Source organism: Schistocerca serialis, chromosome 2 (genome assembly GCF_023864345.2).
Source record: "Schistocerca serialis cubense isolate TAMUIC-IGC-003099 chromosome 2, iqSchSeri2.2, whole genome shotgun sequence".
Taxonomy (NCBI): Eukaryota; Metazoa; Arthropoda; class Insecta; order Orthoptera; family Acrididae; genus Schistocerca; species Schistocerca serialis.
In genome coordinates, this window is record NC_064639.1 from 369,839,188 (window position 1) to 369,854,374 (window position 15,187).

Here is a 15,187-nt window from a genome sequence, read left to right on the forward strand (position 1 = left end):
AAAGCCGCTATGACTGCTGTAAACTGCGGCCGCATTTGCGTCACAGCGAGTGGAACATCACACTGATTAATGTTCCCTGGTGAAAGAAGTGTGCGTTGTGCAGCGACATTATGAGGCCGGAAGGTAGACTTAACTATGAGATCAAGTACTGTACAAAGACCTTGGGATCGCCGGACGCAACAATGTAAACCCGTCCATGGTAATGTTTGGTAAAAATCCTCTGCAATACCTGGAGTAGTTATAGAACGCAGTGGCTCAGAAACTCGGAAGACGATATCGGGCTTGCAGCTGCAGAGCGATGTTTTTCTTTTTTAAAGGGATACCTGTGGTTTGCGGACAACGGCTTGTCGTATATTACCCTACGACGGTAATGGGAGGCGGCACGGGGACGAATGACTAACATGAGCTCCGTGCAACAGATTTTGCCGAGACAACAAATTAAAAGAGTAAGAAGACGAAACGCGTGTCTGGGGGTGGAAGCATTGGGGGAAGTACAGGCAGTCGCAGTTACTTTGGGACTGTCGGCCACTAACGTGAATGGCAAGTGCAGAGTACGTGGAGAGGGACAGAGTGTAATCGTTACGAAGGAAGATGTTATCAGTTCTACTTATACTAGCGGAAAGCAGGAATACATAGTGTTCGCAGTGGGAGGCAAAGAGACGAAGGGAACTCGATGTAGTTTATTAAGGGTTTTCAGTAACGGTACCCAGGACCAGATGTAGACTCAGATCACAATTTTGTAATGGTGAAGAGTAGGTGGAAGTTTAAGAGACCAGTCACGGAGAATTAGTGAGCTAAGAAGCGGCATGCGGAAGTACTAAGGAATGAAGAGACAGGCTTGAAGTTCTCTGAGCTATGGATACTACGATAATGAATAGCTCAGTAGGCAGTTCCCCTCTAAAAAGGGGAATCACAGAAACTGAAAAGAAAAACATAGGTACCGTACAAGGAAAGCAAACGCGAAGAAATCATGGATAACAGGTGAAGTATTTGAAATGATCGACTAAAGGAGCAAGCACAGAAATGTTCAGGGAAATTCAGGAATACAGAAAGGCAAGGAATAAATCGAGCGTGCAGAGAAGCTAAGGCAAAATGGCTCCTTGACAGTTGTGAAGAAATCGAAAACGAAATTATCTTCGGAAAGACGGACTCAGCATGTAGAAAAGTCGAAACAATCTTCGGCGAAATTACAAACAAGGGTGGTAACATTTGGAGTGGAATGGGAATCCGACTGTTAAATACAGAGGAGAGAGTGGATAGGCGGAGAGAGTTCTTTCAAGGCCTCTATGATGGGGAGAACTTATCTGATGACGTGACAGGATAACAAGCAGGAATCGACAGTGAAGAGACAGGGGATCCAGTATTACAATCAGAATTTCTTTTGCAGTCTTAAAATCAGTAAGGACAAGGATAGATAAAATTCCATCGGATTTTCTACAATCATTGGGGAAAGTTCAAACAAAACGGTTATTTACGTTGGTGCGTAACAGCTCATGCATCCACGCTGTTGACAGGAATAACATACACAAGCAAGGAAATGAAAATTAAGAATGTGTTAGGCGGTGATCAATTTGACTTTAGACAAGGTAAAGGCACCAGAGAGGCAGTTGTGTCGTTGCGGTTGATAATGGAAGCAAGATTAAGGGAAAATCGAGAAACGTTCACAGAATTTATCGACCTGGAACAAAGGATACCTTTATGTCAATCGGTGTAAGGTGGTCGAAGTTATAAGAATAAAAGGTTTATGCTATATGGAAAGACGGGTAATATACAATATGTACAAGAACCAACAACAACAGTGGAGCAATAGAAGTGGTGTAATCCACTGTTGTAGTCTTTCGCTCCTACTGTTAAATCCGTTAGTCGAAGAAGTAACGATGGAAATAAAACAAAGATTCAACAGCTAGATTCAGAGTGAAAGGATATTAATGACAAGATTCGCTGATGACATTGTTATCCTCAGTGAAGTTGAAGAAGAATACACGATGTGTTGAAAAGAATAAACAGTCTAATGAGTACAGTTTATTGATGGAAAGTCAATCGGAGAAAGACGAAAGTAATGAGCAGTAACAGAAATGAGAACAGCGAGAAAGTTAACATCACAATTGGGGATCACGAAGTAGACTATGTTAGAGAATTCTGCTACTTAGACAAGAAAAAAAAAAAAAACAAGACGGACACAGCATGGAGGACGTAGGAAGCTTATTACTACTGGCAAGTACTATATTCCAGGACAAGAGAAGTCTGCTGGTATCGAACAGAGATCTTAATTTGAGGAAGAAATTACTGAGAATGTACATTTGGAGTTCAGCATTGTATGGTGCTGAGACCTCGATCATGGAAAAACCGGAAAACAATAGAATTGAAGTATTTGAGATTTGGTGCTACAGAATAACGTTGAATACTAGTTTTCAGGCGGGACTTTGTGTGAGGGCGCTACCATATCGAACGTTACATTTCATAGTTTGTAGATTGTTAAACACTTTGACTTACAATTTGTATCGGTGTGTCCTTTTTAATAGTTCGTCTTATCCTTTCTAAGTTTTCCAAGCACTTTGTGTTGTTGTTTCTTTCTGAATATGCACGATAACCTTTCTGTGTAATAGACATTACTACACAGAAGAGATGTTTCAAATGTTCAAATGTGTGTGATATCCTATGGGACTTAACTGCTAAGGTTATCGGTCCCTACGCTTCCACACTACTTAACCTAAATTATCCTAAGGACAAACACACACACCCATGCCCAAGGGAGGACTCGAACTTCCTCCTGGACCAGCCGCACCGCCCATGACTGCAGCCCCTCAGACCGCTCGGCTAATCCCGCGCGAAGAGATGTTTGTCAGGTTTTATTTACTGTGGCCAATCTTACGGTGTTGACATGCTTACAGGTTAGTGACCCTACGAACAGATGCTGGGTCTTTGAGACCTCCAGAAAAGCATAAGATTCGTATTTAATAATTCGACGATCCAATAAATTTCAGTTAGAGATACGGGTGGAGGAAGAAGGAGGCGGCTGAACGTGACTTCTTAGGTGGCTAAATAAAGGAATAGAACATCACATAGAGATTAGCATATTTCGAAGTTTACATACTGTTTGTATAGTTCTTCACTTGTTCGTCCGTAAGTATAATATGCTCATAAATTTCTGATAAACTTTCGTAAGGCAGTGAAAACAAAAAAAGATTCCGACGTGAGTGTACCGTTGGGGACCTGAGAACCAGCGCACCTGTTGCAGCTGCCTGGAGAGCCCGGATATGGTGTCGGTTTTCGACGGCCCCAGTCCGTCGGCGGCGGCCGTCGCAGTGCTGTGCGACGAGGCGTCGCACCTTGAGGTGCTGTCCACGGGCTCCAGCCTCTACGTGGAGCTGACGGCGCGCTCGCGCTGGCCCGGACAGGGCTTCCGTGCCTCCTTCCAGTTCCAGGGGCCGGGCGACGCCAGCCACGCCACAGGTGAGTCCATACCTCAGCTCACTTCGTCACACCGCCCCGGGAATGCACAAGTGAACAGACAAAGCTGGACGCCCTGACTCCAACCGAACATTAACGTGAAACGAAAGGTAACATATGTGCTTATGTGAAAATTGAGGGAAAAGGAACTTACGCAAGATGTGTCACTGGTAAGTAAGGTAGCTGGATGAAACGTGAGCCACACATGTGTAGAAGTACTAAAGTGTAGTACAGAAGGTACTGAAATAAAGACGCAATGAGACGCACAGAATGACTCTTTTATTCAAAGACAATGATTACACTGAAGTCACTGCGATTCGTAATGGTTCCATAGAAAATACAAACGGCTGATCTTGGTTCTTAATAGCGTGTGTGATCACCAAGGAAGGACTAGGATACATTCTGCAACATGCTGCCTTGCTAACTACAAGGTTGCGGGCTTTCAAATAAAAAAAAAAAAAAATGCGGTGGCCTCAACTACGTACCCTCAGACTCAGAGTTGAAATATTAAAAGTTTTGGCTTGTTTCGTTGTCTAGGGGCTGGGATACGTAGTTGCCGCATTACGAGCCAAATACTACTGAGTCTACAGTATACAATATGAATATACACATGAACAGAATGGTCGAAGGTTCCTATCACTCAGCAATTGCGAATTTTGAATGTAATATAGAAATTTATAAATGAACGATTGCAATTAAATAAAATCTGCAGGTACCAATTTAACTAATTTAAATGATGAGTACGATAGCAGACGAACCAATAAGAATGCCATTTATATCTGTAAAACCCTTATTGGTGTCGAGGGTCCAGCAATTAAATAAGATATAAGTTGAATGACAGGGAAACAATAGATTCCTACTGCACGTAATTAGTTATGAGCAACAACATAGCTCGCGAAATATTCGCTTCTGAACGAATATTACGTCTTCACTGCAGAAGCCACAGAATTCTCACAAATGCACAAGTCGGCACTACGAAATATTTCTATCTACCGCGACCACGCGCAAACTGCTCAACACCCTCCAAATATTTCCTGCGACCGTCCGTCACACCTTCCCGTCCAACAAGACGACCCCCCCCCCCCCCCCCCCCCCCCGTGTCCTGTGTGACCCGATGCTCTTCCCCCACTTCCCTACAGTCTCTCCATTGACTTCGGTAGTAGCTTACCATAGTAACGAACGCTGTGATTGGCTAGAGCGCTTCCACCACGTATCCAAGCCAACATACACTCACAAATATATTGAAATACATACTAAATATTGGATTTACATTTAAATAATTTGAAATCGCATAAATATTCCTATCGCTGCACCATAAACACGCTCTAACACGCATTATTAAATACATAAACAAATCAACTAAACATATATCAAAGGAACAGAAACAAAAGCAGGCCGGTAGCCTAATGTCTCTGTGCTTTCAAAAGACAGTAAATATTTGATCAATTTTTTCATGAATAGTATGTATCTGGTATAAAAAAAGACAAAGACGTATAAACACATTTATAAGCATGCTGCTACCGTTTCTCAAGTAACTTTGGAGTACTTATCGGCTGATGCGATCAATAGTAATCAGCAATTTTGACCTCCAATAACATGTGTACTATTCAAGGTACATGCCTGTAATTCATATCAATTTAGGTTTACTCTAACAGCTTTCTAAATACATGTCGATCGACAAAATCGGATGAACCGTTTATATTTTGGAAATTCGTTGTTGGGTGTTACTTGTATAATTTACAGTCAGATACTAAACTATAAACTAATAAAGATATTGAAAATCTGATTACACCATGAGAATCATCGTGCAAATAATGGTTATGTACATGTTTCTTTTTAAGGTATCACGATTCCTCTGGCTACTATTAATTTCTACATGAACTGTGAAATGTCTGCCTTTATGGTTTCACAAAGTCCGCCATCTTTGTCACTCCAAGCATACACATCTCCTTCATCGACACAAAGCACAGTCCTCAACACAGAGTCAACATGGAATTCCCAGCCATGTGGTCAGCCTGGACGACGCGCTGGGGCTACCCCTCTTGCTCCGACTAATGTTTGGCACCACACGGTTGCTGATGAGACCCGGCTTGCCAAGCGGCCCATGCGGCCACGCCAACTCCGAACTCAGAATATTTTCAGGGCGCCACAACTTGCCCATTCCCTTATAAAGTTAGTAAGGAGCTGTTGACAACTGCTACATGATATTTGGTCCATGCAAAAGTGCTACAGTATGTCAGCCTAATCCATCTCACACATACTCGACAGGTTATAAGTCCGGGGAACGAGCAGGCCAGTCGATTCGCCAGATACCCTCTTGTTGGAATAGCTCGTTCGCCTACGGTGTTCGATGGGGTCGCGCATTGTCATGCATGACCGAATGGAAAAGATGCACATGGATAAAAAGTCCTATGTCATTATAACCATGACGGTTCTGTACCTTGTTCAAAGATTTGGACGTCAGTATGCCCACGCAACATTATGCCTTCGCACACCTTATCACGTGGAACACCAAAACGATTATGTTCTACAAAATTCCTCGGTGCATTAGGTGCTCTCACCGCTCGCCATACGAGGGTACGTCCAACATTATGCATCCACAACGATCCAGTAATTGTCAACCACAGTAGTGGATTAATGTTATGACCAACATAGGAGCCCGTTCCACAAAATCCAATGCTGTCCGTGATAATTACACTCCTGTTAAGAACCATGTCTCACATTGTGGAATATCTAGGGGAGAGCCATAAATCACAGTGACTGCAGTGTAATTACAAGGGCAGTTCAATAAGTAATGCAACACATTTTTTTTCTCGGCCAATTTTGGTTGAAAAAACCGGAAATTTCTTTTGGAATATTTTCAAACATTCCCGCTTCGTCTCGTATAGTTCCATTGACTTCCGACAGGTGGCAGCGCTGTACGGAGCTGTTAAAATGGTGTCTGTAACGGATGTGCGTTGCAAACAACGGGCAGTGATCGAGTTTCTTTTGGCGGAAAACCAGGGCATCTCAGATATTCATAGGCGCTTTCAGAATGTCTACGGTGATCTGGGAGTGGACAAAAGCACGGTGAGTCGTTGGGCAAAGCGTGTGTCATCATCGCCGCGAGGTCAAGCAAGACTGTCTGATCTCCCGCGTGCGGGCCGGCCGTGCACAGCTGTGACTCCTGCAATGGCGGAGCGTGCGAACACACTCGTTCGAGATGATGGACGGATCACCATCAAACAACTCAGCGCTCAACTTGACATCTCTGTTGGTAGTGCTGTCACAATTGTTCACCAGTTGGGATATTCAAAGGTTTGTTCCCGCTGGGTCCCTCGTTGTCTAACCGAACACCATAAAGAGCAAAGGAGAACCATCTGTGCGGAATTGCTTGCTCGTCATGTGGCTGAGGGTGACAATTTCTTGTCAAAGATTGTTACAGGCGATGAAACATGGGTTCATCACTTCGAACCTGAAACAAAACGGCAATCAATGGAGTGGCGCCACACCCACTCCCCTACCAAGAAAAAGTTTAAAGCCATACCCTCAGCCGGTAAAGTCATGGTTACAGTCTTCTGGGACGCTGAAGGGATTATTCTGTTCGATGTCCTTCCCCATGGTCAAACGATCAACTCTGAAGTGTATTGTGCTACTCTTCAGAAATTGAAGAAACGACTTCAGCGTGTTCGTAGGCACAAAAATCTGAACGAACTTCTCCTTCTTCATGACAACGCAAGACCTCACACAAGTCTTCGCACCCGAGAGGAGCTCACAAAACTTCAGTGGACTGTTCTTCCTCATGCACCCTACAGCCCCGATCTCGCACCGTCGGATTTCCATATGTTTGGCCCAATGAAGGACGCAATCCGTGGGAGGCACTACGCGGATGATGAAGAAGTTATTGATGCAGTACGACGCTGGCTCCGACATCGACCAGTGGAATCGTACCGTGCAGGCATACAGGCCCTCATTTCAAGGTGGCGTAAGGCAGTAGCATTGAATCGAGATTACGTTGACAAATAGTGTTGTGCAGATAAAAATTTGGGGAATAACCTGGTGAATTTCAATGCTGAATAAAACAACCCCTGTTTCAGAAAAAGAATGTGTTGCATTACTTATTGAACTGCCCTCGTATTATCTTTGAATAAATTATTTCTGTTCGTCTGACTACGTATTTCTTTCAGTTACTTTCTATACTGTACTGTAGATGTTCTTTCTACGTATGGTCCAAGTTTCATCGAGCTATGTTACTTGGCAGTGACGCACCATGCGAAAGTTTCTCCGTCCCATAATTTTCACACTAGCATAATATCCGCGAGCCATTGTCACAGAGACTGGGAGAGTACAGTTTTCACTAATGTCAGTCACTGCCTGTCAGAGTCCTTCCAGATGCAGAGCCTAGGAGATACGCCTGTCTGAATAGTTCGACAAATTGTGTCACATTTTAGTCTTAAAAATGTATACAAAGGGTTGAAAAAATTTTAAGTATCACCTTGCAAAACATAAAGCTGCGTAATTACATTTTTATTTTGTGCTTCCTCATGTTTTTGCGACGGAATGACTATCCCATTAAGTTTCGTGCTTGCAGCCACATAAAACTGTCCTCCTAATATTTCGACCACGTACCTGTCGGCCATCTTCAGAGTGAGCCTTGAGGCTGAAGCTAACAACTTCCGAGGGCTGAAAAGGACGGAGCGAGTGCTGTAGCTTCAGCCTGTAGGCTTGCTCTGAAGATGGGTGGAAGGTACACGGTATTAGGTTAACGTGGCTGCACGCTAGTAATTGAATGACTTAATTTTTTGCTTGTTATTGTGTATATGTCTCCAACCCTGAACTACCGCGAGTATAGTGCCGTAATAGATGAGGCAAGACCATTAGGGTAGCCCTTTCTAGAAAGTGGAATATCCTGCAATAATCCATTTTCTGAATTTCAAGGCGAACAGCACTGCAACAGTTCGTACTGATCCGGTATAAATGTCACGTCCGTCAATAGTGCACCATCATTTGACGCAGTGGTTAGATGGTGCAGGAGCTTCCAACATGGGTAAACAACTGTGGCTGACGAAGTCCGAGGTAGCCGACTATCTCTGAAGACGTGAGAATCGAAAAAAGAAATGGAGAGTCTGGTCTTCGGAGACCGACCCACTACAATCGTTGTGAAGGAAGAGAAAGTGGAAATAACTCATGAATCAGTTGTCACTCTTTCACGTCAGTTGGAACATGACAAAGTTACCCCGGTCGATAGGTTCCGCGACTGCTCTCATCCATTTAGGATGCAGAAAGAACCGAGGTGCAGCGGAAATGTTACCTCTGTTTCAGAACCAATCACCACAGAAGAGTGCTGGGTTAACCATTATGACACAGAAGGTCGTCATCCACAGTTGTTTACCCATGTTTGAAGCTCCTGCACCATCTCACCACTGCGTCATATGATGGTGCACTGTTGACGGACATGACATTTATACCAGATCAGTACGAACTGTTGCAGTGCTGTGGAAACATTAGGATTCGCCAATGCTGAAAAAAGGCGAAGACCCAGGCGTCATTGGGAATGGTAATGCTGAGTGTTTTCGGAGACCCCCACCTACTGAGCGCTTTTTCGCTTCAGTGTTCCCATACTGCCCCCTTCTATTATACCACGCCGCCGAGTCGTGAAAACGTCCTCCAAGTGGCCCAGGTTTAGAATATCGGCATACACGAGTACTGGTTCTGCATATACTACAACTGTCGTTTCTCCACCTATTTGCCGTTGAGTTTGGTTCAAATGGCTCTGAGCACTATGGGACTCAACTTCTGAGGTCATTAGTCCCCTAGAACTTAGAACTAATTAAACCTAACTAACCGAAGGACATCACACACATCCATGCCCGAGGCAGGATTCGAACCTGCGATCGTAGCGGTCTTGCGGTTCCAGACTGCAGCGCCTTTAACCGCACGACCACTTCGGCCGGCGCCGTTGGGTTTCCAGAGCCTCTCTTTTACGGCGGGTGTTACATGCTACCACTCCATCAATTTAAGATAAGATTCACTTCAGCTGTGTGTATATTAATATTTAAATATCCATTTTCCACTGCATAGAGGCAGAGGGCCCTCCAACATCGTTAATGTTGTTTGTAAATGATTATTACAGGATGTTTCCGAAATCAAAATGAAATTATTCTTTGAACACATTGCTTATGAATTCTTGCAAATCCCGTAAATCTTAAACGATGATCGCTTAACTAATTGAAATTTTCGGTCAGTTCGGTTACAGTGTTGCTATCGAACGGAAAATGTCTTCTTGTTTTCTTGACAATAGATGTCTTTATCTAAGTGTAATCCAAAGCTACCTCACAGAAACTACAGTACTCTACAATAAACAGATATTTTGACTAATGTCACTAAAATGAAGGGAACCTCTTACATATTGTAGTCTTTTGAGGTTTCAATTCGTGTTTGTGTAAGTATGACAGATTCTCTTTGATTTGACGCATTTAACCAAGTTCATATGTCAAAACAAAATTATCATTTCTCGAAATTCCAGATAAGGTGTATCAACACATGTGTGTGACAGGTTAATGAAAGAGTTTGTGCAGTGCATTTCACGAAAAAATTTTCTTTCACGAAAGCGGCGTTATGAAAGTTTGAGACATCCAACAAAAAACATGCTAAAGTAACGTAAACGCATGTACCCGTATTAGGAGATCGTAATGCATGGAACCGCCCACAGGAGGCATTTAACAAATTGTGAACCGAAATCTAACTTCTTGTGCTTATAGAGTGTAGCGTAGGAGTAGGATGGCGTCGGGTTTGGACTGCGGGCTGTGCAAGCGTGGGCTCAGTTTCATAACTAAATTATTACTCATAAAATCTTCTTAATAACACAACAATAAAAATAAAACAGAACTTAATTTTCAATCCAAAATAATTCTTGAAGAACGGAACGAACTAGAGTATAATAATCAAAATGTCTTCAGCACGCTGAAGAAAAGTTCAGTGAAACAGAATTAAATCGAGGTTGCCACAATATATGCAATGAGGCAACGACAATAATAGATAAAATTTGTGCCGGAGACAGGCAAAGAAAATAAGTGTAGCGTCTGCAATTAAACATTGGCGACTGAGACAGATCTTAGATTTAAGTAAGATCACCTACGCAGCACACAGCTAAACATTATTCTGTGTCCTCGGAGTCTTTGCCCGTGTCATTCTTTAATAAAATATAATTTTAATAAATGTAATTTTATCAAACATTGCTCTATTCCTGCTCACGTTAGCGACTAGTCACTACCACAAGCTCCTGTCAAGTAACTACAGGTCTCCCTAAATATTTACCACAATACAATCTAGTATACAACAAGAAAATAATTCAGTCTCATAGAGAAAAATACCAAGGTATTTTCTTTGTACAAATGGCATGAACCAAATCGGTTACGCTCACTGCATAATAAAACAAGGTGACCTATTTTATAATAAAACACACAAATCAGTCACGGTCTCAGCATGTAATTATCAAATGAAAATGACTCTCGCATTTATGAAAGATATTCGCACACCCATAGTGCTACGGCGTTGCACTATAACCACTGACATTCCCTGCGTAGTATGCTTCTTTAAGGAGTACTCTCAATGCACCGCTTCCATTATCCACTGTACTCTATGTTGGATCACTGAACCAGTAAGACGCAGTCGTCGGCTACTAAAACAAGTAGGTTGTGTTCCTCCTCAAACACGGAAGCCCCTTGCTCGGCCTCCACTGGAATCACCATCCTCTGGCCTAGGAAGAGATACCAGCCGCTCTGCCAGATTGTTTGTGTTCACACAGAGGTCGTGCTCTGCACTGGTCGTTAGTGATATCCCATAGACGGTTCCTTGGCGTACCAGATTGGAGAAAGCTGCTTGGCCATACAACAGTAATGTCTACTGTGATGTTCGACGAAAAGAAGTATACATTGATATCAACATTAACATACATATACCGCAAAACACCGTAAGGTTTGTGGCAGCGGGTACCATGTACCATACCCCTAATTTCCTTTCCTGTTCCACTCGCAAATAGATTGAGGGGAAAACGACTGTCTATATGCCTCCGCATGAGCCCTAATTTCTCTTTATCTTCGTGGTCCTTACGTACGTGGGCGGTAGTAGAATCGTTCTGCAGTCGTTCAGATATCGGATCTCTAAATGTTCCCAATGGCGTTCCTCGAAAATACGTTGGCCTTCCCTCCAGTGATTCCCATTTGCGTTCCCGAAGCATCTCCGTTACATTTACATGTTGTTCGAACCAACTGGTAACAAATCAAGCAGCCCGCCTCTGAATTACTTTGATGTATTCCTTTAATCAAACCTGGTACAGATTCCAACCACTCGAGCCGTACTCAAGAATACGCCGCAGTAGCGACCCATATGCTGTCTCCTTTACAGATGAGCCACACTTTCCCAAAATTCTCCCAATGAACCGAAGTCGACCATACACCTTCCCTACCACAATCCGCACAAGCTCGTTCCATTTCACATAGCTTCGCAGCGTTACGCGAAGGTACTAAAACAATGTGACTCGGTCAAGCAGGACACTGTGTGCGAACATTATAACTTTGTTTCCCTTCTTATCCCCATTAACATCCGTTTTTCTACACTAACTAGAAGTTTTGTCTAAGGCATCTTGCGTCGTCCTATAGTCACTCAGATTCGACACCGTACCATACAGCACAGCACTATAAGCAAACAACCGCGGGTTGCTGCCCACCCTGTCAGTTATTTGTGTGTGCAGAAAATAATAGCAGTCGTCTCACACTTCCGTCGGGATCCCTGGGGTACTCTTAGCTCTGACGAACGCTCGCCATCAAGGACAACATACGGGTTCTAGTAGTTAACAAGTCTTCGAGCCACTCACATATCTGGGACCTTCTGTGGCAGAGCGGTTCTAGAGGCTTCAGTCTGGAACCGCGCGACCGCTTCGGTCGCAGGTTCGATTCCTGCCTCGGGCATGGATGTGTGTGATGCCCTTAGGTTAGTTAGGTTTAAGTAGTTCTAAGTTCTTGGGGACTGATGACCTCAAATGTTGTCCCATAGTGCTCAGAATCATTTGAACCATTTTTGGGAACTTCTTTCATATGCACGTGCCTCCGTTAAGAGCCTGCAATAAGGCACCGTGTCAATTGATTTCCGGAAATCTAGAAATATGGGACGTGCCTGTTGCCCTCCATACATAGTCCGCTGTATATACTGTGAGAAAAATGGAAGCTGAGTTCCACACGAGCGATGCATTCTAAAATCATGCTGATTCGTGGACATCAGCTTCTCCGTCTCAAGAAAATTTATTACATTTGAATTGAGAATGTATCAAGGACTTTAGAGCAAAGTGATATTAGGGATATTGGTCTATAATTTCGCGGGTCCGTTTTTTTTTGCGCTTCTTATATGCAGCAGTCACTTGCGCTTTCTTCTAATCGCTTGGCACTTGGCGCTGGGCAAGAGATACATGATTAACACAGGCTAGGTAATAGGTCAATGCAGTAGAGTTGTCTTTGTAAAATCTAATCGGGACCCATACGGACCTGGCGACTTACTTGTTTCGATTGTGCTGCCAGAGGAATCGTTCTGTGTAGAGTAAATTTCGTACATTGTACTCCACCAAGTCCTTCATTTATTCGATGGTTACAGTCACGTTATTAGTAAACCCATCAGAGGAAACTTTCTTGTGCTTTTGAAGTATGAATCTAACTATTCGTAAATAATATTAAGTGCACATACACAAGATGGTCCACTATTGACAATATACAAGATTACTGTTTGACACGTGACCAGTACAGCTTGTTCTAATTTTGCTAACAGACAAGTATGTGTTTCTGCTTGTTGGAGTTCTGCAGATAATGGATGTTGCTAGATACAACGTATAATCGCCTCTGATTTGCCCACCTATTAATTTCGACAGCAGCTGATTCTGAAGTCCTAAGCCCACTCAGAATACTCTGTCTTCTATATCTCCGTTTCTTTCAACAAGATAACATAAGATCGGATACTGCCCATGCTGTACTGACGTATCTTGATACAGAGGGTGTTCAACTGACGCCTTGGACAGCCTGTTCTGTAGATCACTCACACACAGGTAACATTTAGTCATGAACTGACACACCACCAAATCACATAAATACACTGCCGGAAGAGAGAGTCGCAAAACCAACAAGGCATTGTGCGACATAAAAGAATGTTGGCTGACGTTGTTCTGCATCTGAAAGATTACATCTATTCAAACTTCACACTACTTGCATAAGAGTGGCGTTAGCATCAAATCAGATTTTCTTTAAATATACACTGTAACGGTCGTGAGAGTTAAGTCACCTTTGAGATTCGATGTGGTGAGTTGATATTAGTCAGTAATACCTTTAAGGCAACAAAGACGTCATTAACAACACCTGTATGGGTTTGAATGAGATAGTGTAATAGGGCTACGAGAAGCAGGGTGTTCCTTCTGCGATATTGCACAAAGGCGTGGCAGGAATGTAGCCACTGTACATGACTGCTGGCAGCGATAGTCACGTGAATATACAGTGAAAAGAAGACCGGGATCGGACAGCCACGTGGCAGTACCGACAAGGAAGACCACTGCGTTCAGAGTATGACTCTGGCGTGTCGTATTGCATCTGCAGCAGCAACGTGAGCACCAGCTGGCACCACAGCGACACAACGAACTGTTACAAATAGGTTACTTCAAGGATAGCTCCTGTAGCGTGCATTCCACTGACCTCAGACCATCGCCATTTGCGATTCAGTGATGTCAAGCGGAGCTCATTGAAGGGCAGGGTGGAGGTCTGCTGTCTTTTCTGATGCCCCTGACTGAAAATTTGTACGTCAGTTTGGTAATTCGACCTGTTATCCTGTCATTCATGAACAGAAATCCGGCGGGTGCTGTCCAACAGGATAACGCTCACCTACATACAGTAGATGCACCCAAAAATACTCTAACGAGTGACGACAGGTTGTCTTGACCTGTTCGATCACCAAATCTGTCTCCATTCGAGCACATACGTGACGTCATCAGACGACAACTCCAACGTCATCCACAAACAGCCTTACCCATCCCTGTAGTGTTTGACCAAGTGCAACAGGCATGAAATTTCTTTCCACAAACTCTCATCCGGTACCTGTACAACACAACGCATGCAGTTTGCATGCTTTCATTCAACATTCAGGTGGTTACTATTGTGCCAGAATTTCACATTTGCAATGGCTTACGTCGCTCTTACATTAACCTGTGATCTTGCAATATTAATGCCGCGCCGGATTAGCCGAGCGGTCTGAGGCGCCGTAGTCATGGACTGTGTAGCTGGTCCCGGCGGAGGTTCGAGTCCTCCCTCGGGCATGGGTGTGTGTCTTTGTCCTTAGGATAATTTAGGTTAAGTAGTGTATGCGCTTAGGGACAGATGACCTTAGCAGTTATGTCCCATAAGATGTCACACACTTTTGAACATTTTGCTATATTAATCACTTAAATACGTTACTTAGACAAGTGTATTCCCGGGGTTTAAATACTGTACATTTCTGGTGATGCAATTTTTTCCGTCGGTGTATGTAATCATATATTCCTCCTTCTGTACTCCTGTCAATCCGCACATTCGTTTTGCCCACGGACAGAGAGTCGTAATTGATGGCGCGTCTCACTGGCGTCATACCGCCAGCACCACTGTGGCCGAGATGGAGCAGTGACGAACGGAATGGGAGTCTTTTGCTGCATGGCCAAGAATGAGAAACCTTCTACAAGCTGGCTTGCAGAGGA

General features: G+C 43.6%; 1 protein-coding gene across 2 annotated transcripts in view; it reads left to right on the top strand.

The window, feature by feature from the left end:
* Window positions 1–15,187, top strand: part of LOC126455553 (cubilin-like) — a 686,613-nt gene that overhangs the window by 569,614 nt on the left and 101,812 nt on the right. For both annotated transcript variants that reach the window (XM_050091307.1, XM_050091309.1), the window contains exon 8: window positions 3,239–3,453. In XM_050091307.1, coding sequence (XP_049947264.1) covers window positions 3,239–3,453 — 215 coding nt within the window. The remainder of the gene's footprint in view (window positions 1–3,238; window positions 3,454–15,187) is intronic.